The 26181-nt window shown below is 41.1% G+C and overlaps 1 protein-coding gene across 1 annotated transcript in view; it reads left to right on the top strand.

The window, feature by feature from the left end:
• The window catches only part of ZNF385D (zinc finger protein 385D), a 603454-nt gene that overhangs the window by 452854 nt on the left and 124419 nt on the right, over positions 1-26181 (top strand). The window contains exon 4 of the mRNA XM_050939712.1: positions 3628-3717. Coding sequence (XP_050795669.1) covers positions 3628-3717 — 90 coding nt within the window. The remainder of the gene's footprint in view (positions 1-3627; positions 3718-26181) is intronic.

Raw genomic sequence — 26181 nt, 5'->3', positions numbered from 1 at the left:
TATCATCCCACCATTTTTTTAACAAGGAAAGACAGTCCCCAAAGGTTATATGTTGGACATGTACAGTCATATTGAGATTTTAAATTCAAGATTCTCATGCAACTGCTGTTTTTCTTGGCATCTTGCCTTTGGCTCTGCTAAATGTTTGAAGTAATACTGCATAGAAGAGCTAGACACGTGAAACTACCAAAATAATTCATAATTAATTGTGCAAAAGATTACATTATATTTGTTTTTAAAATATATTTTTTATTATAAAACATGTGTTAATCAAATGTTTACTATATATCAAAAAGCAACATATTAATGGAGTGTCATCCCATAATTCAGGGAATCGCAAAGGTAGCTTAAAGCTGCCTTTGCCTCACTTGCACAAGTGTCAGAAATGCGTTAATGACCACAACTGGTGAGGAGTTCAGTTTTTGTGTTTCATCCAAAAGATGGAGTCCCCGACAGCAGAGTGTCCCTAAGCCTTAGAGAAAACGCAAAAAGAACAGGAGTACTTGTGGCACCTTAGAGACTAACAAATTTATTTTTGCATAAGCTTTCGTGGGCTACACCCAAACAACTTCCTCAAGAATCCTATATTTTCCTTTGAGGCGTTCCCTCCAAGTACTGATCCGACCTGATCTTATTTAGCTAGTGAGATGTGATTAGGTCACAGACTGAGTTGATATGATCATGGAAGCAGTACGTTTGCTTATGGCAAGTAGAGCTTGATTTTCCTGTTACCTCATCCCAGTCTCTAGATGGTGTCTGAATGTATCAGGGCAGGGGGACTCCTAGAAAGATTTCCCTTGAGTGACATGCCTCTACTTAGAAGGCTCTGGCAAGGAGAGGTGGGGCCAAGGATAGGGAGGAAATCACTCTTTGGCCTCCCTTTTAAGAGAAGCTTGTGGAGTAGAAAACACTGAGATACTGCTGAGGGGAGCTGGATAGATGAACTGCGCTGTGCCTGCATAAGCCCCACAAAGCACCACTTACCCCGTCTCACAGACTCTGCCACCACACTGCAGCATTAAGTGGGAGTCGTGCATGAGGCTCCTGCTTGTTCCTTTATATTTTGTTGTTTTGAGACATTAGCTATATAATATTTGTTGTACATATGGTTTAACGTTATTATCCTAACTGCAAGCTCTCTTTGTCCTGCAGTACCCACCCTTTGCTGCTAAATGTGCCGCCTCATTTCGGAAACATTCTACCTACTGAGCTTTACTGGTTTTGTATCTCCTTTAGAAATTGTATATTTCCCCGGAGATTTCCAGGTGAAGGCACCACACACTAGTCTGTCACTAAAGCTGCAGTTTTAGCCATTGTCATGTCCTGCCAATGCATTTGAAAAATAACCATTGTGGTGACATTTAGAGCAAAGCCAGATGAGTACATCTTCCAAAGAAACTGCTCAGGTGCCATTTATGAGAAGTTGCTCCATGTCACAGGCATGGAGTAATAAATAACTAAATAAATTCAGGTATAAACAAGTTTGGAGTTATGAGTTGCAATTCAATTGTGGGGTTGTGGTGACTGTGCAGACAGCTAAACCTTCATTCCAGTGCTATATTACAAGAGATGATCACTTCACATCAGTGGTACGATAGCCCTGTATGTAATTCAGTTACCTAAAGAAACTGGTACACTCTGTTGCTTAGAATCGTAGATTATTAGGGTTGGAAGGGACCTCAGGAGATCATCTAGTCCAACCCCCTGCTCAAAGCAGGACCAATCCCCAACTAAATCCCCAAATGGCCCTCCCAAGGATTCAACTCACATCCCTGGCTTCTAAGGAAAGACAGTTGCAAGCAACTTTGAAAAAGTCTGCTTGAGGAGAGACTAGAGGAGATCATCACTCATAACACACAGGCTTTGAAATGTGACTTGCTATAGCAAATAAGTCTAAGCATTGTTCTTAATAATGGGTACATGCAGGGTGCTGTGCTTTTGTTACAGTAGGGAATAGGTTAATGAATGTCCTTTATTCACTTTCTGGCTTGCATTTTGTTTTTGAAATTTACTGATTTGCTAATGGAATGAAACTATTACATTATTGGTGTTGCTAGACTCTGGGATTACAAGGAAAAAAAACCCTAAAGGAGTACTGTCAAAGCTAATCAGTGCCCTCCAGGACTGCAGCATCAGCACCTGGAAATGAAATTAGCTATTGTTGGTGTTTGGAACTAACACGAGAGGTATCTGGAAGAAGAAGGTGACACTGAGAATGGTAGTGAAAAACTTGGAAAAGACCAGGGGATAGAGGGCATTGAGAGAGCCTGGGAGAGAGAGGGAAAGGAAGCAAAGGACTTGGATTTGGGATTTTTCTCAATCTTTGTACTCAGAGGTTGCTCTCATGGACATTTTTAAATTGCAGTCTTTGTTAGATGCACTTAATGAAACAGTGGGGAAAAAAGACATACATAGGATGTTTTAAACTTGCTTCACTATTATAAAGCTCTTACACTTTCAGAAAATTATTTAAAATAAAAATGTTAAGCATTTTAACTATAAAAAATGTAATTTGATTTATTTGGAAGCTACTTTGTTCTCTTACTACCTACCCACCACCTGCCACCCACCTTATTCTCTCTCAGTTGACTTATTCTCTCTCTACTGCAGTTGTGTCTGCTTGAAATCCAAATCTGTTTTTCAGCTTAATTTGCAAAAAGAAATATAGGAAATTATCCCACGTCATGTTGAAAACATGTCTCAAACTGCACTAAAATGGGTACCGAAGTAAAAATAGCTCATGCCTTTGAAAGGGGGTCGCAGTTATGAAAAGAATGGAAAACTCCGCTCCAGGGTGCCAATTCTCACTTGGTGTAAATTATCAACTCAAGATGTACCCCTAGAAAAGCCTACCAGATGAAAACGTTGCCCTTAAGTTTCCATCCACAAAGAGAAATGCATGTACTCTTAATCTTAAATATATGTAGGGAACACACAGTGTGTATCTCCCTTCCAGGCAGCAGCAGTAAAAAATGCTTAGTGTCTTTTCAGACAGGCAGAGTTAGGAATGTAAAAGCAATAGTGGTAAAAAAACTGGCCATTTCAAATGACACATGGTTACACCAAAGCTGTGAATCTGAGGTGTTATTTTATTGTTTCTACCCTAAGGTGCAGTTTAGTTAGAAAATGTTGTTATTGCTTTCAGAAATATTCCCCATAGCTGATACTTCGCAAAACATTGGAACTTTTTGAAACGACTTAATGCACTCAATTTCCTTTTAGGGGGCTGCTCTGATAAGGAAGAGGTTTGCCACATAAATTGATGGTGACCCTAAGGGTGGAGAGCTCTGTATATGTAATGCTAAATTTAGTATCCTTCAAGTAGTTCAGGTGAGAGTATTAAAAAGCAAAGTTTTGTGGCTAATACATATACTTAGTTACACATTAAAAATTTATTAGCATTGCACTTAAAATGTAATGAAAGAAGATCCAATTAATTTTGATCAAATACATGTTTTCTCCTTTCTCAGCTAAACATGACAATGGTACAGGCTCACCGATTGGCAGCTCAAAAGTACATACAAAGTTTAATGTTTAGTCAATTAAGTGATCTGATTACCTTAGATTAAAAATCACACTGAGTATAATTTACGTGACTTTATATTTCTTGTCTTGCCCCCCAAAAAGATGCTATACCGTGGTTGTGCCTGTTACTTAAACCTACCTATATGTGAAGCAGTATACACCAGAAAACGGATTGTAGAGAAGAACCTCAAGGTTAGTAATTAAAGGTATACTTAAAATATATTCAGGCTCTCTATAAATTACAGTGATTAATTAGTAATGCAAGACACTCCTGATGTTAGTTACAAGTATTAGCTGGGCTTCTTTTAATATTTGTTTTTATTTAAAAAAAAGAGCAGTAATCATCTCTGTTTTAGCCTTTGTCTGTTACTTACTAGTCTTTGAGTCTTGAACCCAATCAGGGATTTTACATTAGATTTTTTTCAGGCAGATATCTGTCAAATAGTTTTTAGATGATTGCTACTAGTGACTTGTGACTTTTCAGGACTTCTATGATTGTAAAGAATGTACATTATACTGTAAATAAAAAGGCAGAGGCAGCTTTCAGCATACTTGAATACATCAGATGCTAATCACTATTAAAAAAGGTTTAATATAAATCAGTTTGCTTTGAAGTTGTCAGTGTTTTAGGAATTGTCCCACTTGATTTTTTTTCTCCCTTTCCTTACAAGATTTCAAAGCTATTTCATGCAAACTTCTCAGCCATAATTCTGTATTTCAAATATCAACAGGAAAAATAGTCAGGATCAGGCCAAATATACATTTCTGAGTTCAGGGACCTGTTTCTCCTCTTCCTTACCCATTTTATTACAGTATTATAATATCTTCAGTTTAAATACTCCGGACTGTTACTGGTGTGGGATGAGACTCAGACCTTGTATACTTAACAAAATTAAAAATTATGTACGCAAGGAAGGATACTCTTATTAGTGATTAATCCTCAAGGGTGCTTCCATTTGGACTACAGTTTCCAGTCCTGCAATGAGCTCCATGCAGGCAGACACTGAAGTCAATAGTGCTCCATCCAGGTACAGGAGGTCCATCTTTACAGAGCTTATTGCAGGACTGGGGACATAGTTTGGATGCTGCTTAAAGCTGACCCAGATCTTTAGGTAATAAATTGAGCTGTGAATTTAGTATGCATGTAGTTTCTTGTGAGATTTCCAGTAGGTCTTTTCTGGCTTTGTCTGGATCAGATATACCACAAGAATAGCATTTCGTACATTATTTTTCCTCTGGGCCAGGAAGTGCTGAGGTACGTAGAAGCAAAGAAAATATTTGAGGTTACCTCACAGGTTCAGTAAATTTGAAGTTTTAGGCTAAAATTCATGTTGGGCCTTATTTTATCTAAACAAGTTCAGCCATCACTAATTGTTTGTGAGGCACAGAATAACTTTTAAAATGCACTGCTGATCTCCTTTGCGTATGTCTTCATAGTTCTTCTATTTTGGCATAGCATAATCAGCACATATTTTTCCTTCAAGTGATTGCTAGAGGAATCTCCTTTTCTAATACATTATAAAGAATGCTAAATACTTTAATAGAAAATTCTTAAGAAACAGTTTTCTGATAGGCAGCACCATGATCTATTGTGTTGATCTCAAGCATGGGATCCAGGAGAACTGGAGGACATTTTTTGGAGTTTATTCACTGAAAAACGTCATCTTGTGTTGACCAAAACTATTCCCAAATTTGACACAAATCTGTGTAATAGTTTCAGACCAAAAAAAGTGTCTGGGGCTAGATTCACTAGAGGACTTAGGTACCATTCACAAAACTGGAGGAGGAGGCAGTGCTACCACCACCCTTATGCCCAGGGCACTCACCTGGGATATGGGAGACCCAGGTTCAAATTCTCTTCCAGATGAATGACCTAGCCACCAGCATGTTGGCTATTTGGGGGAAGGGGTTCTCTCTAACTCTCCTATTGGAGCTGTTCCATTTTGTATAAATATTTATGGAGCAGGGACACAGACTTGGAATTCCCACATACCAGGTGAGTGCCCTAGCCACCAAGCTATAGATTCTCTCTCTGTATGGTCCAATGACTATTCAAGTATGTTATATAAAGTGGAGCAGATCTAGCAGGAGAGAGAGAGAGATCCATTTCAGAATAGCCAAAATGTTGGTGGTTAGGGCCCTCTCACCTGGGAGTGGGGCCCTGCTCAAGAGCAGGGATTTCAACATGAGTGTCTCACATCCTAATGAGTGTCCTATCCACCATGCCTTTGAATGTAAGGGATCAGGGGGTGGCGGGGGGAATACTACCTACCCACAAGCTCTTCTGGTTTCATTAATCTGATCTTTCATTTCCTTTGTGGGTTGGTTGGTTGGCTGGTTTTTAGTTTAAAATGCCCTGAAATCGAACAAAACGTTTTGGGTCAAACTAAATTTCTCAACTTTTTAGTATGCCAAAAATTCTGAATTATTTCATGTTTGCTTTGAAACTATTTTTTTCTCCCTATATGTTTTAGAACTTCCAGCAAACCAAAAAATTAGTTATTTGCCCAGCTCTGCTCCTGACTATGTGGCCTCTGGCATTTCACTAAGACCCAAATTCTGCCCCCTTCTCTGCAAGGCCCTACATTGAGAAGTGCCTGTAAAACAGTGCCTGTAAAAAACAAGAGCTCCAGAGGCTATTCCACCTCTGCAGATTCCTGCAGATAATACTTCCCCCTTAATCTTTGGAGGTCTTTAGGGCTCAGCCCATCTACTCAGTCTGACTTTTGAAACAGGATTTTTTTTCCCCTTTAAGCTCTTTGCTTCAGTTTCCTCATTTGTAAAGGGGGATATGAATCATTATGTGCCCTGACGGATATTCTAAAAAGTTTTGAAAATGTAAAGTGTTATGGGAGTCACAAGGGTTACAAATAATTACAAATGTGCATTGTGAAAATATCATATTCCTCTCTAATATAGGGCTTTAAGTTAGAAAAAAATCAGTTGATAAAACTTAAAATAAATGATAAATGATGCCTAAGTTACGCCATCACTTGACTTCTACAGTTTGGCATGCAGAGCTATCACAATTAAAATTTGCAAAGAAGCGTTTCCAAGCTGATGCCCATATAATAATAATTTTTAAAATTGATATACCCAGTTAAAAATGTGGGACAAGGCATGATCCAGAACCCTACATCCTTGCTTAAATTGAATCCAAACCAGAATGTCACCTCATTGGTCCATCTCTAGTTCAGACCTTCAGAAATATTTGGATGAAGGTCAAAAGTTTTGTCCCTTAGCTGAACTTTATCTAGGCTGATTCAGTCCGACTGTTTACAGTATCTGCCCTTCCCAGCAAGTTTAAAACAGTTCTCCCCATAAACCTGTCCTTGTCTCTTGTGCTGAGATACTTCCCCAGAAGGATGCCTTTCTGATAACTGAGCTTTTCCTAAGCCTGGTCACTGCTCCTGTCTGGCTTTGTCACTGTCACCTGTAGTCAAGCTCCTGGCTCCCTCTGGTGCAGGTGAGAAGCCCCAATAGCCAGTTTGGATATCTTCTGAATGGGATCTGCAGTCCTTTATTAGAAAATAATTCACTGTGTCTTAGTGATAAGTCAAAGCATGCAAACAAACAGTAAATGAAATTGGTAAACACAAAGGGCCTGATCCAAAGCCCACTGAGGTCAAGTTGACTCCAGTACCCTTTGGATTAGGCCCCATATTCATATCTATGCAACACTAATACAAAATTGAACATGATGGCTTAAAGTTTGTAATAAATATACGTTGTGCCAAACCAGTTCTTAATTGTAGGGGAGAAGAGATGGTTATGATGCAGTAGCCTGATTTTCCCCTGCTGCTGGTTGAAAAATATAGCATTTTAAAATCTTGAGAAAAGTTACTAAGATTTCAAATGTCTCTGCCTAAATTTAGGTATCTGTAGTAACTAAGTGACCGTATTCTCTTCAGGGGGAAATGCTTGTGAAAATCAGTGTTCAAAATCAGGACAGTTATTTAGTTATCTAAATATGGACCTAGTTGCCTCACTTAAGGTCCAAGTTTGAAAAAAAACAAGCAGGACTTTGTGCCTTTTTTCTCCCCAAATCAACCACGGACCAAATTAAAGTTGTGTCAGAGTAGAATATGTCTGAGTCAAACTATCAGCTCTATCGTGTGTGTGGCAGGGGGGCGGAAGGGAGGATACTCTGACTGCCTTCAGGAAAGTGCAGCATACTGTGTTGGATTCCAGAGAGCTGCCTTACCTGAAAAAGGTGCTTGACAACTTGGTGAAGGAGTATTTCAGAGACGCAATCAAGATTTCAGTCTAGGGCCATTGACTTTGATTCTGCCTCAATGACTGGCTCACCTCAAAGGAACATTTATTTTTACACTGGGGCCCACAGGTGAGGCAAATATGACATAAGGAAGAGGCTGGAGCTTCTCAGCTGAGCATATAACACAAAACATATTGTACCTAATATCAGGGTCCTGCTCTGTTCAGGGGGACTAACCATCACCACATGTAAGAAGGACTTACAGGAGGGCCTGCGCCCAACCTGAAACACTTGTGAATTTCAGGGTATGTCTACACTACGGGATAATTCCGATTTTACATAAACCGGTTTTGTAAAACAGATTGTATAAAGTCGAGTGCACGTGGCCACACTAAGCACATTAATTTGGTGGTGTGCGTCCATGATCCGAGGCTAGCGTTGATTTCTGGAGCGTTGCACTGTGAGTAGCTATCCCATAGCTATCCCATAGTTCCTACAGTCTCCCTTGCCCATTGGAATTCTGGGTTGAGATCCCAATGCGTGATGGTGCAAATACAGTGTCGCGGGTGATTCTGGGTAAATGTCGTCACTCAGTCCTTCCTCTGTGAAAGCAATGGCAGACAATCATTTTGCGCCCTTTTTCCCCTGGATTGGCCTGGCAGACGCCATAGCATGGCAACCATGGAGCCCGTTTTGCCTTTTGTCACTGTCACCATATGTGTACTGGATGCTGCTAACAGAGGTGGTACTGCAGTGCTACACAGCAGCATTCATTTGCCTTTGCAAGGTAGCAGAGATGGTTACCATCCCTATTGTGCCATCTGCCATTGTAAACTGGTGATGAAATGATGCACCATTTGCAATTGGAAATAGGTGATGACGATTATCAATCATTTTGTACCGTTTGCAATTGGAAATTGGCAAGGATGGTTATCAATCATTTTGTACCATCTGCTGATGTCATGGGTGCTCCTGGCTGGCCTTGCTGAGGTTGGCCGGGGGCCCATAGACAAAAATGGGAATGACTCCCCGAGTCATTCCCTTCTTTATGTTTGATCTAAAAATAGAGTCAGTCCTGCCTAGAATATGGGGCAAGCCTACTAGAGAGCGAGAGAGCACAGCCACTCCGGGTCAGAGCCCCAGAGATCCCGCAGAAATGATGAGCTGCATGCCATTCTAGAGGGTGCCCCTGCAACAACCCCACCCATTGCTTCCCTCCTCCCTCAACCCTCCTGGGCTACCATTGCAATGTCCCTCCATTTGTGTGATGAAGTAATAAAGATTGCAGGAATAAGAAACACTGACTTTTTAGTGAGATAAAATGAGGAGGAGGCAGCCTCCAGCTGCTATGATAGTCCAGGGAGTACAGAGTCTTTTCTTTAGACACGAAAGTCTCCATCAGCTATGATAAGGACGGTTACCAATCATTTTGTACCATCTGCCAGGAATGACAGGGAGTCATTCCCATTTTTACCCAGGCACCCCCGGCTGACCTCACTGAGGCCATCCAGGAGCACTCACGGGATGATGTACCGTCTACCATCAAGAAAGGAAGGGGAGGGGATGGTGCTGTTCAGCGTCGCAGCACCGCATCTACCAGCAGCATGCAGTAAACATATGGTGACATTGAAAAATGGCAAGAAACGATTTTTTTCCCTCTTCTTTCACGGGGAAGGGAGGTAGGGCAAATTGACGACATATACCCTGAACCACCCCGGACAATGTTTTTGACCCTACAGGCATTGGGAGCTCAGCCAAGAATGCAGATGCATTTCAGAGACTGCTGGGACTGTGGGATAGCTGGAGTCCTCAGTCCCCCCTCCCTCCCTCCATGAGCATCCATTTGATTCTTTGGCTTTCCGTTACGGTTGTCACGCAGCACTGTGCTGAGTCCCTGCTGTGGCCTTTATCTATCATAGCCTGGAGATTTTTTCAAAGGCTTTGTCATTTTGTCTTCTGTAACGGACCTCTGATAGAACAGATTTGTCTCCCCATACAGCGATCAGACCCAGTATCTCCTGTACGGTCCATGCTGGAGCTCTTTTTGGATTTGGGACTGCATGGCCACCCGTGCTGATCAGAGCTCCACGCTGGGTAAACAGGGAATGAAATTCAAAAGTTCGCGGGGCTTTTCCTGTCTACCTGGCCAGTGCATCCGAGTTCAGATTGTTTTCCAGAGCGGTCACAATGGTGCACTGTGGGATACCGTCCGGAGGCCAAAACCATTGATTTGCGGCCACACTAACCCTAATCCGACATGGCAATACCTATTTCAGCGCTACTCCTCTTGTCGGGGAGGAGTACAGAAACCAGTTTAAAGAGCCGTTTATATCGACGTAATTTGATGGGTGCAGGGCTAAATCAGTTTAACGCTGCTAAATTCAGTTTAAACGCTTAGTGTAGACCAGGCCTCAGACTCACAGGAAGGGCAAGATCAGACTAGTGAGGATCTATCTGAGGACTCTTGTTGTTTTCAAAGGTCTGTGGTTCAGAAATTCCTTTGCTCAGCTTATGCTCCTTGCTTTCCTGCCACATTTTTCCTAAAATAGTTAGCCCAGAGTGTCCACAGTCTCAGGACAGCTCTGGGACAGTATGTGTACATGACTGGTGGGGAGGGAAGAGGAAGACTAGAGAGGTTTCAGATATTGATTTCAGGGTCTGTAGCAGATAGTTCGTGACAGGCAAGGATAGGTGTCAGAGAAGAAGGTTGAGACAAGGTGTCCTATATCCCAGGGATAAAATCAGCGAGTAAACTCCACCCAGATTCAGTTGGCTTGGACGCACGTAGGTCCACTAGTAACAGACTGATATTTGTACATGATGCTGGGCCAAGCTGTAAAAATAATAATATAAGTATGACTGAAGCTTGTGTGGGAATTGCTGTTTTTAATTAAACCTTGACATCATCTGTTGGGTATTTACAAATTGCCTTCCCATCCAAAAGCAGCAGCACTTTTCAATAAATTGAAGTTTTATGTCAGCTTCAAATTAAGGAGTAGTCACTTCCAGGAGTGTGGTGCCTTGAAGGCAAACAACATTGAATACTGTTTATACACAATACTTCAAACTTCACACAGTTACTTGAGTAGAACATATGCTTGTTGCATGATTCAATTAGGTAACGGGAAATTCAGTATTGGAAAGTTCACACTGATGAAGGAGAAGGTCACAGTTAAGAGTTCGGAGACAGCTTTGAGTTCTACTTACTGAAACATCTGCTTCTGCTGCAAAATGGGACTTGGAAAGGTTCGGCCTCCTTGAGCTATTTTCTTTATAATTTGACGTAATTTGTATTTAAATTGCGTAAATCTGCCTTTTTTCAGCAGAAAAATACAACAGACAAAAAAAAAATCAAAAAAGAAAATGTTACCCAGCAAAACAAAAGCTACCACCAGTATGTATGTGTATTTGGTAGGGCCTAATATGATTTTGTCATAGGAAGTCCAGCACAGTGTTGTTCTTTTTCAAAGACAGCGTTTTCCAAAAGTCACTGCACAGTGGTATGTGAGATAGCATGATTTTCCTGTGTACATAACTCTGGTCTTTCCGCCACCACTCTGTGGCAACTGTTTAAAAATGTTGAATTGGTTATGGTGACCACTTGTATCTATGTTGTGTGCTTCATCGGAGGTGCCTATAATTAAAAAATTAGACTAATATTAAAGGAGAGAGAACCTCACTGATGACATTTTCTTTACTATTGTATTTCACAATTCAGGACTACTTGCATTCAAATGCACTCTCAGTTGTAATATGTTCCAAAAATTTGGCAGGAAGCTAGTAAACTGTATTTCAGTTATATGAGTTAAAGGTACACTAACAGTAATGTATACTCAGAGAGACAAGCTTTTGAGCTTTGACCTGAAGAGCTCTGTGTAAGCTCGAAAACTTGTTTGTCTCACCAACAGAAGTTGGGCCAATGAAAGACATTACCTCACCCATCTTGTCTTTCTAACGTCCTAGGACCAACACTGCTACAGCAACACTGCATGCAGTATGTATACGTAACACTTCACAAATATTAACATCAGCACTTATCCCAAAAGGGCAAAGAATGTGACTTTGACCTCACAGAGACTGAGGATTCACAGAGAATTCCAGCCCAGCGCCATTAAATACTCATTGTGGAAGAACTGCCCATTCACATACTGTGCTGCCCTGCCCTGCCATCTCATTCCCCAACATTGGCTGGCTGGTTCCTCCATTGTGGCTATACACTAATATCCCCTTTAAAGGGGTGGGATCTAGAAGCCATTGAGGTAGACATAATACTACAGCTACTTGAATAAATTAATGGCAGCTGTTCTGGGGTTTTTCTGCTCCCTTTTTGCCATCCACTCACATTAAAAGTTCATAATGTTTAAGCTACTGACTCAGTTCTCTGAATCTTCAGAGTCACTCATCCTGCAGGTTAGAATTGCTCTATTTCTATTTTCAGGACATGGTTTTTAAGGACATCTATGAAAAGAATGTATTTGGGTGGGTGCGTTTTTTTAGGAAATATTTTAAAATGGCAGCTCTTTGAAGCTGCTCAAGTGTTTAGAATGTCAGAATGAGTCCTAGGGAGATGGGTGTGTGAGCATAGTCTAAGTGGTCAAGGATCTACAATACACATAATTGATCTCATGGGTCTGCAGTTTAGTTACACACTACAGATGGGTAGATGATATCTTTCTGTCTAACTTGACGTACATCAAAGACCTAAATATGAACAAACCATAGGCACCAACTCTGTGGGTGCTCCAAAAAAAACCAGTGGATGCTTAGCACCCACTAGCCACCTGCTGATCAGCTGTTTGGCAGCAGGCAGGAGGAGCTCAGGGGAGGTGATGGAGCAGGGATGGAGACTCGGGTGAGGTGGCAGAGCAGGGGCAGGAAGAGGCAGTGTGAGGGCAGGGCCTTGGGGGAAGAGGCAGAACGGGAGCGAGAAGAGGTAGAGCAAGGGTGGGGCCGTTAGAGAAGGGACGGAGTGGGGGTGGGGCCTCGGGCAAAGCAGAGGTGGAGCACTCATCCAGAAAAATTAAAATCAGTGCCTGTGGAACAGTCCCACCCCCCACGGTCCTTAAGTTTTCAAGTATTTGGATTGGAGGACCAGGATCTGGGACATTCTCTGTGGCTTTAGATCCAATGCAGAACCAAAGGTTCAGATACCTGTTTCTATGAGAAAAAATGTGAGAATGCTTTTTCCTTGCTTGCCTGCACCAATTCTTCCCCTCCCCCTTGCAGCCCCAACACTTACCCCTACAGACCTAGGCCAACTGTGGGTCTGCTTTATTCCTGGCTCCCTCACCCATTCAGCCTCTGTTCTTTTGCCTCTCCTTCTTGCTCCCCAGTTCCACACTCATACTAGAACAGAGGTGGGCAAGCTTTTTGGCCAGAGGGTCACATCTGGGTATGGAAATTGTATGGTGGGCCATGAATGCTCATGAAATTGGAGGTTGGTGTGCGGGCTCTGGGATGGGGCCAGAAATGAGGAGTTCAGGGTGTGGGAGGGGGCTCCGGGCTGGGGTATGGGTGAGGGGGTGAGGGCTCCACTGGGGGTGCGGTCTCTGGGGTGCATGAGGGTGGGACCAATGTTCAGAGGGCGGGAGGGGGATCAGGGCTGGGACAAGGGGTTTGCCTCAAGTAGCTCCTGGAAGCAGTGGCATGTCCTCTCTCTGGCTCCTATGTGAAGGCTCAGTCAGGTGGATCTGCACGCTGTTACTACAAACCATAATCCTTTCCACAGATTTGTTAGCCTCCGCTACCTGGGCCAATTTTGGCAGGGTTCCTCCAGCATTCAGAGATGGCAAACTTTTCTTATCCAGTTCAGACAATGATTGCTTAATGACTTAGGGTATGTCTATACTACTGCCAGATCGGCGGGCAACAATTGATCCAGTGAGGATCGATTTATCACGTCTGGTCTAAATGCAATAAATTGACCCCAGAGCCCTCTCCCGTCAACTCCTGTACTCCAGCGCCACGAAAGGGGCAGGCAGGGTTGATGGGGGAGTGGCAGAATTGGTCTCACGGGTCAGTCGAGCTAAGTATGTCAACTTCAGCTACGTTATTGTTCCCCCCCCCGCCGCTGCCCAGTGTAGACAGGGGTTTAGATAGCTGAGCTATCCCTTTCTGACTCATTTCCAACCAGAAATGTTGGATATGTCTGTTTAATTGGATTTCTGTGGGATATATTTTTAATTTAAAATGATTAGTAGAATCCCTCCATAAGTAGTATGCTTGCAAGTGTAAAGTATATTTACATTTATGGTGGGATATAGCCTATTTCACGTCAGTCATTTGCATGAAGTCAGATTTGTTGTATTTTGGAAATGGCTATAGCATTACTCCCTAAATATCACTATGTTAATAATTTTATTGCTGTGACACCCCCAACTAGCAAAGACTTATGACTTCTCATAAAACAATGCTTTGCAAATATCATTAAGGGTTACATTGAGAGAAGACTGATTTAATGAAAACAATAAAGTCCTTATCAAACATTTTTCTCCTACAGACAGGCAGTAAATTCTATAAAAAGTAATGCATCCTCCCCACTTCAATATATATTGTGCTGTCTAGGTTTATTGTGTTGTCGTCATGGCCAGCTGTGCTCACTGAATCTTGGAATAAGCTGTATTTAGATAAAACACATTTATTCCAGGAAACCTTTCGATATTAATCCAGCAAAGCAATTATATATAAAAATCTGCACTTTCCTGAAATTGGACCTTCCTTTGGCCAACGGATATATTATACATCTGAATTGTATCATTATATGTCTGAATTGTATCATGCATCTGGTTTAGAATCTGAGCCCTTGAGGCAAGGACCAAGTCTTTCTATATGTATTATGCAAGACCGAGCACACCTACTGTGCTCAGAGAACACAGGGTGTGATGTAAACCTACCAGAGCTGAAACATTTGATAAGGATGTCCTTAACTCATGGGTATCCTTCCAGGTCCAGCAGCTCATGTGGAATCAACTCTCATCTGAGTTACATGCATAAGAAGTATTAGGAATAAGGTTGATTTAATTTTAATCTCATTTTCCTCCTCTTCTAAATGTACCCTCAATTCCCTACTTCTTCAGAAACAAATATAGGCATCTGGATGACCAGAAGTGACAAGTATGGCTGTATATTAATCACAATTTTAATCGCACTGTTAAACAAGAGAATACCAATTGAAATTTATTAAATATTTTGAATGTTTTTCTACATTTTCAAATATATTGATTTCAGTTACAACACAGAATACAAAGTGTACACTGCTCACTTTATATTATTATTTTTATTACAAATATTTGCACTGTAAAAATAAAAAACAAAAGAAATAGTATTTGTTTCCATTCATCTCATATAAGTACTGAAGTGCAGTCTCTTTATTGTGAAAGTGAAACTTACAAATATAGATTTTTTTTAATGTAACTGCAATCTAAAACAAAACAATGTAGAACTTTAGAACCTACAAGTCCACTCAGTCCTACTTCTTGTTCAGCCAATCACTGACAAACAAGTTTGTTTACATTTATAGGAGATAATGCTGCCCACTTATTATTTACAATGTCACCTAAAAGTGAGAACAGGCATTCACATGGCACTTTTGTAGCTGGCATTGCAAAGTATTTACGTGCCAGATATGCTAAACATTTGTATGCCCCTTCATGGTTTGGCCACCATTCCAGAGGACATTGCTTCCATGCTGATGACGCTCGTTAAAAAAATGTGTTAATTTAATTTGTGACTCAATTCCTTGGGGGAGAATAGTATGTCTCCTTCTCTGTTTTTTCCGTATTCTGCCATGTATTTCATGTTATAGCAGTCTTGGATGATGACCCAGCACATGGTGTTCATTTTAAGAACACTTTTACTGCAGATTTGACAAAATGCAAAGAAGGTACCAATGTGAGATTTCTAAAGATAGCTACTCAACCCAAGGTTTAAGAATCTGAGTGCCTTCCAAAATGTGATCAGGGCTGGCGGTGGAGCATGCTTTAAGAAGTCTTAAAAGAGCAACACTCCAGTGTGGAAACTACAGAACTCGAACCACAGATAGGAAAATCAACCTTCTGCTGGTGTCATCTGACTCAAATGATAAAAATGAAAATGTGTTGATCCACAACTGCTTTGGATCGTTATCGAGCAGAACCCATTATCAGCATGGACACATGTCCTCTGGAATGGTGGTTGAAGGCATGAAGGGACATATTAATCTTTAATGCATCTGGCACATAAATACCTTGCAACGCCAGCTACAACATTGCCATGTGAACACCTGTTCTGAATTTCAGGTAAACATTGTAAACAAGAAGCAGGCAGCATTATCACCTGCAAATTGTAACCAAACTTGTTTGTTTGAGTGTGTGACTGAACAAGAAGTAGGATTGAGTGGACTTGTAGGTTCTAAAGTTTTATATTGTTTTATTTTTGAATGCAGTTATTTTTTGTACATAATTCTACATTTGTAAGTTCAACTTTCATGATAAAGAGATTGTATTACAATACTTGTATAAGGTAAATTGAAAAATTCAATTTCTTTTGTTTTTTACAATACAAATATTTGTAATGAAAAAAATAAATAAAAGTGAGCACTGTGCACTTTGTGTTCTGTGTTGTAATTGAAATCAATATTTGAAAATGTAGAAAACATCCAAAATATTTACATAAATGCTATTCTAATATTGTTTAACAGTGTGATTGATTGCTTTAATCGCTTGACAGCCCTAGTGACAAGCAAACATTTTCGATAGAGAACCATCTCCTTTCTAATTGAGGCTCCTCAGTTGTGGGGCTGAGAGAGTGATCAGTAGATATTTTTTTCATTAGGAAGAAAATAGAAAATGTGAGATTGGAGATAGCTTCATGAAGAGAGGGGTGAACCATCAGGGCATCCTTGTGTTGGGCAGGAGAATGAAGGAAATGGCAATCTCATGTTCAGTGATTATCCCAATTTCTGTAAAACTATGTAAAAGCAACAGTATTGTGAGTATTTTACTTTTTGCATGGGGTGCTTGTAGCTGTGCTAGTTGTTCCCTATTTATTCCGATAGTAGTTTCATGCCTAGATTATGTCTAGGATTAGCAGAATTTGATTTTGATTTTTTTATATAATTTTAACTCATAATATTGATGTTTATTTTAAGCAGTTCTTAATTTTTAATGTATTTAAATTTTCACAGTTGTACAAAATTTTAGGGGGCTGTGTCACCATCACTTGTCAAAATATCAGGGTCTTTGACACAGATTGAAGTCCCACTGCTATCTTCTGTTCTGTCTACACTGACGGTTCAAGCTCGGGCTGGAGTCTGGGCTTTCAGACTCTGTGAACAAGGAGAGTCCCAGAGCCTTGGCTTCAGCCTAAGTCCAAACATCTACTCCACAATTAAACAGCTCCATAGCCTAAGCCCACGAGCCCAAGTCAGCTGACATGGGCCAGCCCCAGGTGTTTAATTGCTAGTGTAGACATACTCTGAGGAGAAAGTTACCTGTTAAGGTCCCTTAATTTTTGATCCTTGTGCCAGAATATATAATTGTCTCTAGCAACTTTACCAATAGGTTTAATATTTTCTAAAATTCCTCTGTGGAGTCTCCTTATTACCATTGAGAAGAATACCGGAATATTAACTTTCTCCAACTTAATTTATATTTTAAGTCCTTCAATCTTGAGGCCCAATTTTGCAAGGCCCTGAGCACTCTCACTACAAGGTACCGTTGATTGGTATCTTGTAGTGGGTGAACTGTATAAACAAAGAAGAAACTCAGGACCAAGTCTGACAAAGTGGTGAGATACTCACCATCTCTCAGGACTGAGTCCTAGATGGCATCCTTGGTACCTGCCCTTCACTGTCTCCAGTAATAGCTTTCCAGTTGTGCTACTTGTTGCAGGATACCAGTAACTCAGACCTATTTTAATGAGAGTTACTTGGCATCCTGTGGTGAGGGAATTGAGCCATAGTGCTGCAGACAGTTGTCAGGATGGGTTTTAACTAGAACCACATAGTGTAAATGTAAAACACACCCAAAATAGGGCAAGTGGCATTTACCTGACTTAGTCATTTTTTAAAAAGCTCTTAAACACAGTAGGTTATCTTCTGCTGCCATTTCTTCCAGTGCAACTCCCACTGATGATGATGTGTAACTGTGAGCAGAATTTGGGCTATTGTCACTTAAACAGAGACAGTTTGAGTGCTTTTCCCTGTTTATTGAATTGGCAATGTTGCACAAGAGAAAAACCTACATAAAACTGAACAGTAGACACTATCAGAGACCAATAATGAATTATTTGGTACAGTTATATGTATTTATGACCCATGGAGAAGGAGGGAGATAGCTGTATTATTTTGTATTAATACTGCGCCTCAGTTTACCTGTTTGATATTATTCTAGCTGACTGCACAAAGTTAAATCAGAGGAGGCTGTAAGGGGGGAACAAGAAAGAAATAACAAGGATAAAACAAAGTGTCCTTAGGAGAGCAATGGGTGAGCTAATCATTGGGAAATACCACCCTGGCTGCAGACAGGCAGGCAGTTAAGTAACAGGCTTCTTTTTGCATGGACAGAGCCTAAGATCAAAAGAACAGTAAGCTGTTAGAAGCCCTGCCTAGAGGGAAAAGGGGGATGAGCTGGCAGCCTTGTTCAGAGACACTGCAGGAAAGACACACAAAGAGAGGGAAACTGCAAGAGGAGAGTATGTCTCTCCCTGACCAGAGAGAGGCAGAGCCTGCCATATGGCTGTGGAATTGAGGCAGGGACTCTGTGGGGTGTGTCTGAAGCAGCTGGGCATATGGGATAAGGAAGTGTTATTTACCTCTTCACATAACACAAGAACCAGGGGTCACCCAATGAAATAATGGGCAACAGGTTTAAAACAAACAAAAAGAAGTACTTATCATAACACACACTTAACCTGTGGAACTCATTGCCAGGGGATGTTGTGAAGGCCAAAACTGTAACAGGGTTCAAAAAAGAATTAGCTCATGGAGGAGAGGACCATCAATGGCAATAAGCCAAGATGGGCGGGGATGCAATACCATGCTCTGGGTGTCCCCAGCCTCTGATGACCGGAAGTTGGGATTGGATGATAGGGGATGGATCACTCAATGACTGCCTGTTCTGTTCATTCCCTCTGAAGCATCTGGCACTGCCAACTGTCAGAAGACAGGATACTGGGCAAGATGGACGATTGGTCAGACCCATTATGGCCATTCTTATGTAATACATATTTTTTGAAGGAGCTGTTTTGAGCCATTTTAATCAGCCACTGATCACAGGTGCCTGTAGAGCAGTGTCTCAAAGGTCCCAACTGCACTGCCTGTCACGTCAACACAGTTTGTGAACAGGAGCTGCCACCTCCGGATCCAGTCTGGGTGGTAAGACCGTGGGATTCCACCTGGAAAGAGGTGCAGGTGGCAAGACCTGTCACCTGAAGGGTGCATTCATGAGGGACTCCAAGGGTATATAAGGCGCTGCTTACCCTGTAACCATGGCAGGTTGCTGGGAGTAGGGGGATGTCATAGCCTGCTGATTCCATCAAAAGGGGGGTGAACGGAGGAGCTCCACTCTAGGAAGTGTGCAGATAGAGGCCTGTCACTTGGAAGGAGTGCCCACGGTGAGGCTTGGGGGTGGAGATCACACGTGCCACTTGCCCTTGAGCCAGCACAATGGCCATTAAAATGTATATTATGTGATTATTTTCTCTTTATGGGAATTTAAAAATAAATAGTAATTATTACAGCTACTACTAGCACTTTAGCGCTTTATATAGATTACTCTCTCACAGTGCTCCTGTGATACAGCTATTATCATCTCCATTTTACAGGTGAGGAAATGGAGACAAAGGAAGGGTAAATGTCATAACAAGAATATGCAGTAAATCCGTGGCAGACTGAGGGGTTAGACCAGGGATAGCCAACCTTCGGCACGTAGCCTGCCAAGGTACGCCCCCTGGCGGGCCGGGCCTATTTGTTTACTTGCCATGTCTGCAGGTTTGGCCGATCGCGGCTCCCACTGGCCATGGTTTACCGCTCCAGGCCAACGGGCTGTGAGACGCCGCAACCAGCACATCTCTCGGCCCGCATTGCTTCCGTAGCCCCCATTGGCCTGGAATGGTGAATTGCGGCCAGTGGGAGCCGCGATCAGCTGAGCTTGCGGACACGGTAGGTAAACAAACCGTCTCGGCCCAGCCTGGCCCACCAGGGGGCTTACCCTGGTGGGCCACATGCCAAAGGTTGCCGATCCCTGGGTTAGACCTCTTGTGTCCCTTAGGACACCCTTGTTTCCTTTCTCTGCATGGTGCTGGTGATCATTGGGAGGAGATAAGTAACTGACAAAGGGACTTCATTCTTGCCCACATCCCCGCTACCGCCTGCAGCCATAGCAGGGGTGATTTGGTGTGAAACACACAATTCGTGCATGAGGAGAGTGACAGATAGACAAAATATTGTATTGTACATAAGTACAGCAATGTGTTTTGAAACTCACATTCTGTAGTTAGGAAAACCTTGATGTTTTGTTTCATTGAAAAGGCAAAATGGAACATTTCAAGTGTCCTCACAGAAGTTCTCAGTACACAGGATACCATACAAAATAGTCACTTTAACTTTTAGGAATATGAGGTCTCTAGGCTATTAAATGTTTGTTGAGAAGTTAGATGAGACCAGAAGTGTTTTTTAGAATTAACAGGCAGGCAGATTACAAATGAGAGAATGAGGAAGCTTCTATTATGAGTGCATCCCTCGTAGGCATCTGGGCCCTTTTGTTGTCAACAGGGACCTGTTAAAGTCTGTAAGTAGCAGCTGCGACTGTGAGCCAACCGGCCAAGTCCTTAGGTGTTGGGCTAAATATGTAGAATCAATTCAGTGGGATTGCCAGGGTCATATTGAGTTCAGTGGGATTGCCAGGGTCATATTGCAGTGCAGATTCTGGACCATATTCATCTGGAACTCCTTCTTTGCATCTTGTACATACGAGTTTACTTTTTGGTCCTTTTAATAAAATCAGGGCCCCATGACCTAAATAGTTAAAAAAGACCCACACAATTAAAATACACATTACTGATGGTAACATATGTAACCCTGTAGAGGGGATGCTCCTGAAATACCACATTGATACTCTAGAGGACTTGCCCCTGGATTACAGAAGAAACGGCTGCAGTGGATCAGGGCTCGGTTTCCCAGATTGACTAGGTTCCAGGGCAGAGAGAGAGAACCAGCTAACAACATTACCAGAACCGTCAGAAGCCAGAACTCAGAGACAAAGGTCTTGGTTTTACTTTGTACTGTGTTTGGAGTATAGCAGGCAGAGACGCATCTCAGCCAGGGAGAACCTTTCTTCCCTGCACATTGCTACCAAGGGAAGACTTTGAGCCCTTTCGGGATTTCTTGGACACTGGTCAGCCCTATCTCAGCAGAGACCAGAAACCCAGGAGGCTGAGGTGAGAGTCATGGTCAGGCTACCAAGAGCCAGTCTAATTGCACATTGGAATCTAGGCCAGAGGGCCACAAGGATAATTTGACCACCCTTTGTAGGAAACCTTTGTATGAGCACCCATGTTTATTTTTGTTGATATTGTGTTTTAAGTCGATTACCAATTTCAGTGCTGCATCACCCATCGAAGACTGAGCCCAAACTCACTATTTGCCTTAGTAGGTATTGGGAAGGAGCACAGGGTGGTTTGTACTGGCTGTAAATGTTGGGAAGGGTGGAGATGATGTACTGTTTTTTATTATCCTGGTTCCATTTTCTCCATTGTCCCTTATCCTGAGTTCCCCATAGCTAATAAGATGCAGTCACTGTTTTATTATTCTTTGAATTGTGATAGCTATTTTATTTTTGTGTGTCCTAACTGACACCACTCTGTATTAAACTGGGTATTGAATATTTTCCCATTGGATGACTCTCTGTTCCTTGGCATTAAGAAGGGATTTATTAATTGGAGGCACCAAGCACCCTTACAGGCAAACCCAGGATCCATACTCCTGAGGAGAAAAGCTGCCTAACCATTGTGGTTTCAGTTTATTCCTGGTGAATAGTTGTCTGTATCACAAAATCACCACAACAGTAACAGCATCCATCTGTGCTGGAAATCTTAGCAGAGACCAAGCATCAAAGACATAAAAACTCACCTACAGAGCAGAACTTGATTGGCACATTGGGTGAAGCTTTGCCACTGTTTGTATTTACATCTTGTTTGGCTAAATATAGAACTTCACTTTGCAGGACTGTAAATCCAACACCTCTCACCAGGACAACATTCACTAATTAAAAACAAATAGCTACCAGTGATTAGACCACACTTTGAACTAATTACCATACTTGCTTTTTTTTCTCCCTTTGCATTAGGGAAGCATTAAGATGTCTTTAAACTTATGAATGTCTATCTTTTTTAATGACACTTCTATTTGATGTTTTTAGCAAATAAATTTCCTTCCTGGTGAAGACCTTACTTTCCTTTCTGCCAAAGTTCAGAGCAAATTCCTGGACAGAGGGTTGTCAAGGAGAGAACTTTTCAATATAGCAGCACTACTAGGCCCTACAATAATATATCTTGTAAGCCAGAAGGGGAAGCTCCAGTGAAAGACTGAGTAATCATTTTAAAAATAGTATTTTGTTTACAGCAGTACATTTTATAAACAAAGCATTTTGTTACAAAATAGCATTGATCTGAATGCAAATCATACATTACAGTGAAAACGTACCATACGGTACAATGAAGAAATTGGACACCCATTTAGCATTTACTGCATTGCAGTCAGATCCATCCTGACAGGGTTTATCTGTTATCTCATTCAGTTTCCTCAGAAAAATGAAATTATGAATTTCCCTATATGCTCTCAAAGCAGCTGAATACACTGGGTCTGTATGCTTACTATAAGGCTTACAGTCTTTTTACTGCAAGTTTATTGGCATTTGTAATTCTTTATGTATTTCCATCAAACTTCTTCTGCCATACTGCTAAAAACCGAATTCTACAGCCCATAAGGTAATGCTGAGTTTGCGGGGGGATGAGATTTACAGTACAGCAATATTAGGGTGTTTGCTTGTATTTTAAGCACCAGAATTGAACTCTTAATGTTATACAATATATTTTTGTGGAAGTGTAATTAATTTTTTCACAGAGTCATGATTTTTTTTCCTAAGTGGAAAATTATGCTAAGTCTTTGTGAGTTAATTAAAAACCTTATCTGTTAATTATCTACAGTGTATATACAAAATAGCTGTTCACATAAGTTCTGAAGTTAGGAGATTTTATCACAGGCATCTTACAGACTAAGTTAGAAACAATTATTAATATGCTAAACTTTTGCTTTTATCATTTTAATTGGAAGGTATTTGAAATGGTGGTTACAGTCCATCACCACATCTAAGTTGTAAATGTAAAACTAATTGCAATAAAATGACACAGAGTAAGTCTGAAAATAAATGACATTCCTTTTGTGTTTAATGAATCTAGGTTGTATAAATATCCTATCTGCCACCAGTTTGGGCTGGGAGAGATGGGATTAAAAATGTCTCAGCTTTATGGTGTTTTGCTGTCATTAATGATCTGGAATGTTCTCCTATAAGAGAACTGAGTTTATTGTAAGTTCAGGACAGTTACGATTTTCCTCACAATACGTTCAATAAGCTTAGCAGTTTTAAATCAGCAAGTCTAAGTAATTTTAACTTGGACCAAAAAAAAACCCTTGTCATTCAGATGCAGTAGGTGCAGAGCTTGATTTCATTTAATGGAGGTATTAATTTGAGTGTGATTTTTCTTTAAATGAGTCAAGACACACAATATCTACAGTAAAGGAATTTCTGGTACATATTACCAGATTTAGTCTCTGTTTTAAATTCCTGGCATGTGAAGTGGCAGAGCATATATTCACAGGTAATAAAGACAAAAACAAAAGAGAGTCAAATGAGCACAGTGATAAGGGTTTGGCAGGAACAATTAAAATTAATACAAGTGCTGAAGGAATAAAATTAGTAATCAAGTTGGGAGTCGTATGTTGGAAATAACAAATGTGCTACATTATCTACAAAGATAACACACTGCATTCATTTTTCTTTGGTAGCTAATTTAACTACCAGGTTTTTATTGCTTCTCCTGCTCAGTCCTTCCATTATTAACTGAAGTCGACATTTCCCACAAAAGTTCATCTTTGGTAGCGATAATTTGCTGCTGTATAAAATAAATGACTTTACATAAAATATATTACTGATTGCAGTGCCGCTTGGCAGTTTCTTGTTCACTGGTGAAATGAACAGAGTGTGTTTCTATTATGGCCTGTATGACTGTCCTTTAACAGCAATGAATATTGCAAGTGGTAGCATTGTTCTGTCTGTATATTTTTTTCACAAATTGTTCTTTATAGAAGAACGTTAATTAGTAACTGATAGATATGAAGATTGGCAGGGACAGCCCATTAATTCCATTTAACTTAATAGCACTCAGATCCTAGCTTGCAGTACAGCTGTATTCAGACTGGATTATAAATGTAATTTTTTGCATCATTAACTTGCTTGATTAATCTTAGACAGCATAAGCATAATTATAGAAACACAGGACTTGTAGTGTGCTAGTTTAAGGTTGTAACTTTGCTTCTTTATATTTGTTTCATTGTAAGTAGCTTAAGTTTTGAGAAGGAAGCTAAGAACTGAGTCCTTTTGTTTTCTCAGCATGTTACCCATGCTAAGTAGTAATCATTTCTCATTTCTGTTTTTTTAAATGCCCTGCGTACCATGCTTTGCTTTTGAGGAGCACAGTTATGGGGCATTTGAATAATAATTGACCATCATTAGCAGCGTGTTCATGCTGTTCAAGAAGTATTGATGGAAGCACGTGTAGTGTATCTTTGGTGCCCTTCATAGAATCCCATGGTTTCTGTGCAGGTTTCACCTGGGGGATGCTTACTGCCAGAAGATGTCATTGTGATTTTCATGTCGCAGTCATTGTGGATGATAAGCAGTTCCCCATATTGGACAAAACAAGAGCGCCAATTCAAATATCAACTTCAGATTTAGAATGGATTTGATGAAGTGCTGGACTTTATTAGTGACTGGCCTGGGAAGGAAATGCCCTTCGTGACCTCACATTATCTGTTAATAATAATCAGGAAACCCAACTTGCCTGGTATCCAAAAAGTGTTCGTTAATTTTTTTGTCAGTAGAATAAATTATACCCCCAAAATGAGTATTTGGTTTTGGTCCAAGTATTGTATCATCAGTATTAAATGGCACTGAATAAACACACACAGAAAATCACCTACTGCATGCAAACTCACACTTTCATATAAGTACTAGTCATGGGCTTAACTCTCAAAGTTAAGACCCAGAGTCAGCTCTGGTTCTGAACCCCTCAGAGCTCCAGAGGGGATGGATTCAGTTCTTTGAATATGGTCACTCTCTAATGTAATTTCTGTACTCAAAGAAAAAGAGACAGAGGAGCTAAAAAGAACATAAATGCGGTGGTGTTCTTTTTATAGTCACACACAAATTTAAGTGGTGGCTGGGGTCACAGAGAAAGGGTGTGACTGGAGTGCTCTGTGTCTGTAGATATGTAACTGGTTAATAGATAAAGTGCCGGTTGGTGGCTCTCAAGAATATGTAGCATAGTTCCTGGGTTTGGTAGGAACAATCACTTTTGTTTGCACTGTATATGACTTCCTCTGTGCAGCTCTTTTCTAGAATTTGAACAGAGGGAGCATTTTCTGAGATAAAGATGAAGCATTTAACTAATTTTGATTTTCCCAAGGGGAATTCAGATTAGTAGCTTAAAGGTTGGCTGCATGCTTACCTTTTTTTACTAATGCTAATTTTTCATGAAAGTAAGGCTCAGAGAGAGTGCACAAGCATCCTTAGAATTGAGAAAATAGAATATTTTACTATTTACTGCTGTTTCTATAGTCGAGACTCCTAACCCTTTTTTTCCCTTCCTGTTTGCATTCAGGAGCCCTGTTCAGGTGAACTCCTGCACCTTTGAAGGGAATAGTGCCAGATAGGGGGGAAGCAGCTGCTGAAAGAGCTTGCAGCACTCCTAAGACGACCAGGGAAGAGGTTTGGAGCACTGCAGGGGTCTGGATAGTAACCCTGACTTTGAGTGTTGAAATGCTTGCATCTCCTCCTGTCACTACAGAACAGAGAATGGCTCCAGTGCATTCTCCTCCCAATAGTTCTTCAATCTGCTGCTGAGAGAGGGAAAGGGGAGTTGCCCACATCCAGGAGCCCTCCCTTGGGGAGTGGGTGATGCACACATACCATCCTGGAGTGAAGAGGGTCCTGGGTTATCAGGGTGCTGGCAGCTCAGCAGGGAGCTTCTGTTCAGTGGGGTTTGTAACCCCATTGGGCTCTCCTGCAGAATTAAAACACACATCTCTCTCTCTCTGGCCCCCATCCATTTATAAAAGGGGGATTTTTTTCCCTGCTCCCAGGGATGCCCCAGGCTCTTGGGGCTCTTGGGAGATGTCACAAGTT

Source organism: Gopherus flavomarginatus, chromosome 2, assembly GCF_025201925.1.
Source record: "Gopherus flavomarginatus isolate rGopFla2 chromosome 2, rGopFla2.mat.asm, whole genome shotgun sequence".
In the NCBI taxonomy this organism is placed as follows: Eukaryota; Metazoa; Chordata; order Testudines; family Testudinidae; genus Gopherus; species Gopherus flavomarginatus.
This window is presented reverse-complemented; position numbering and strand designations above follow the sequence as displayed.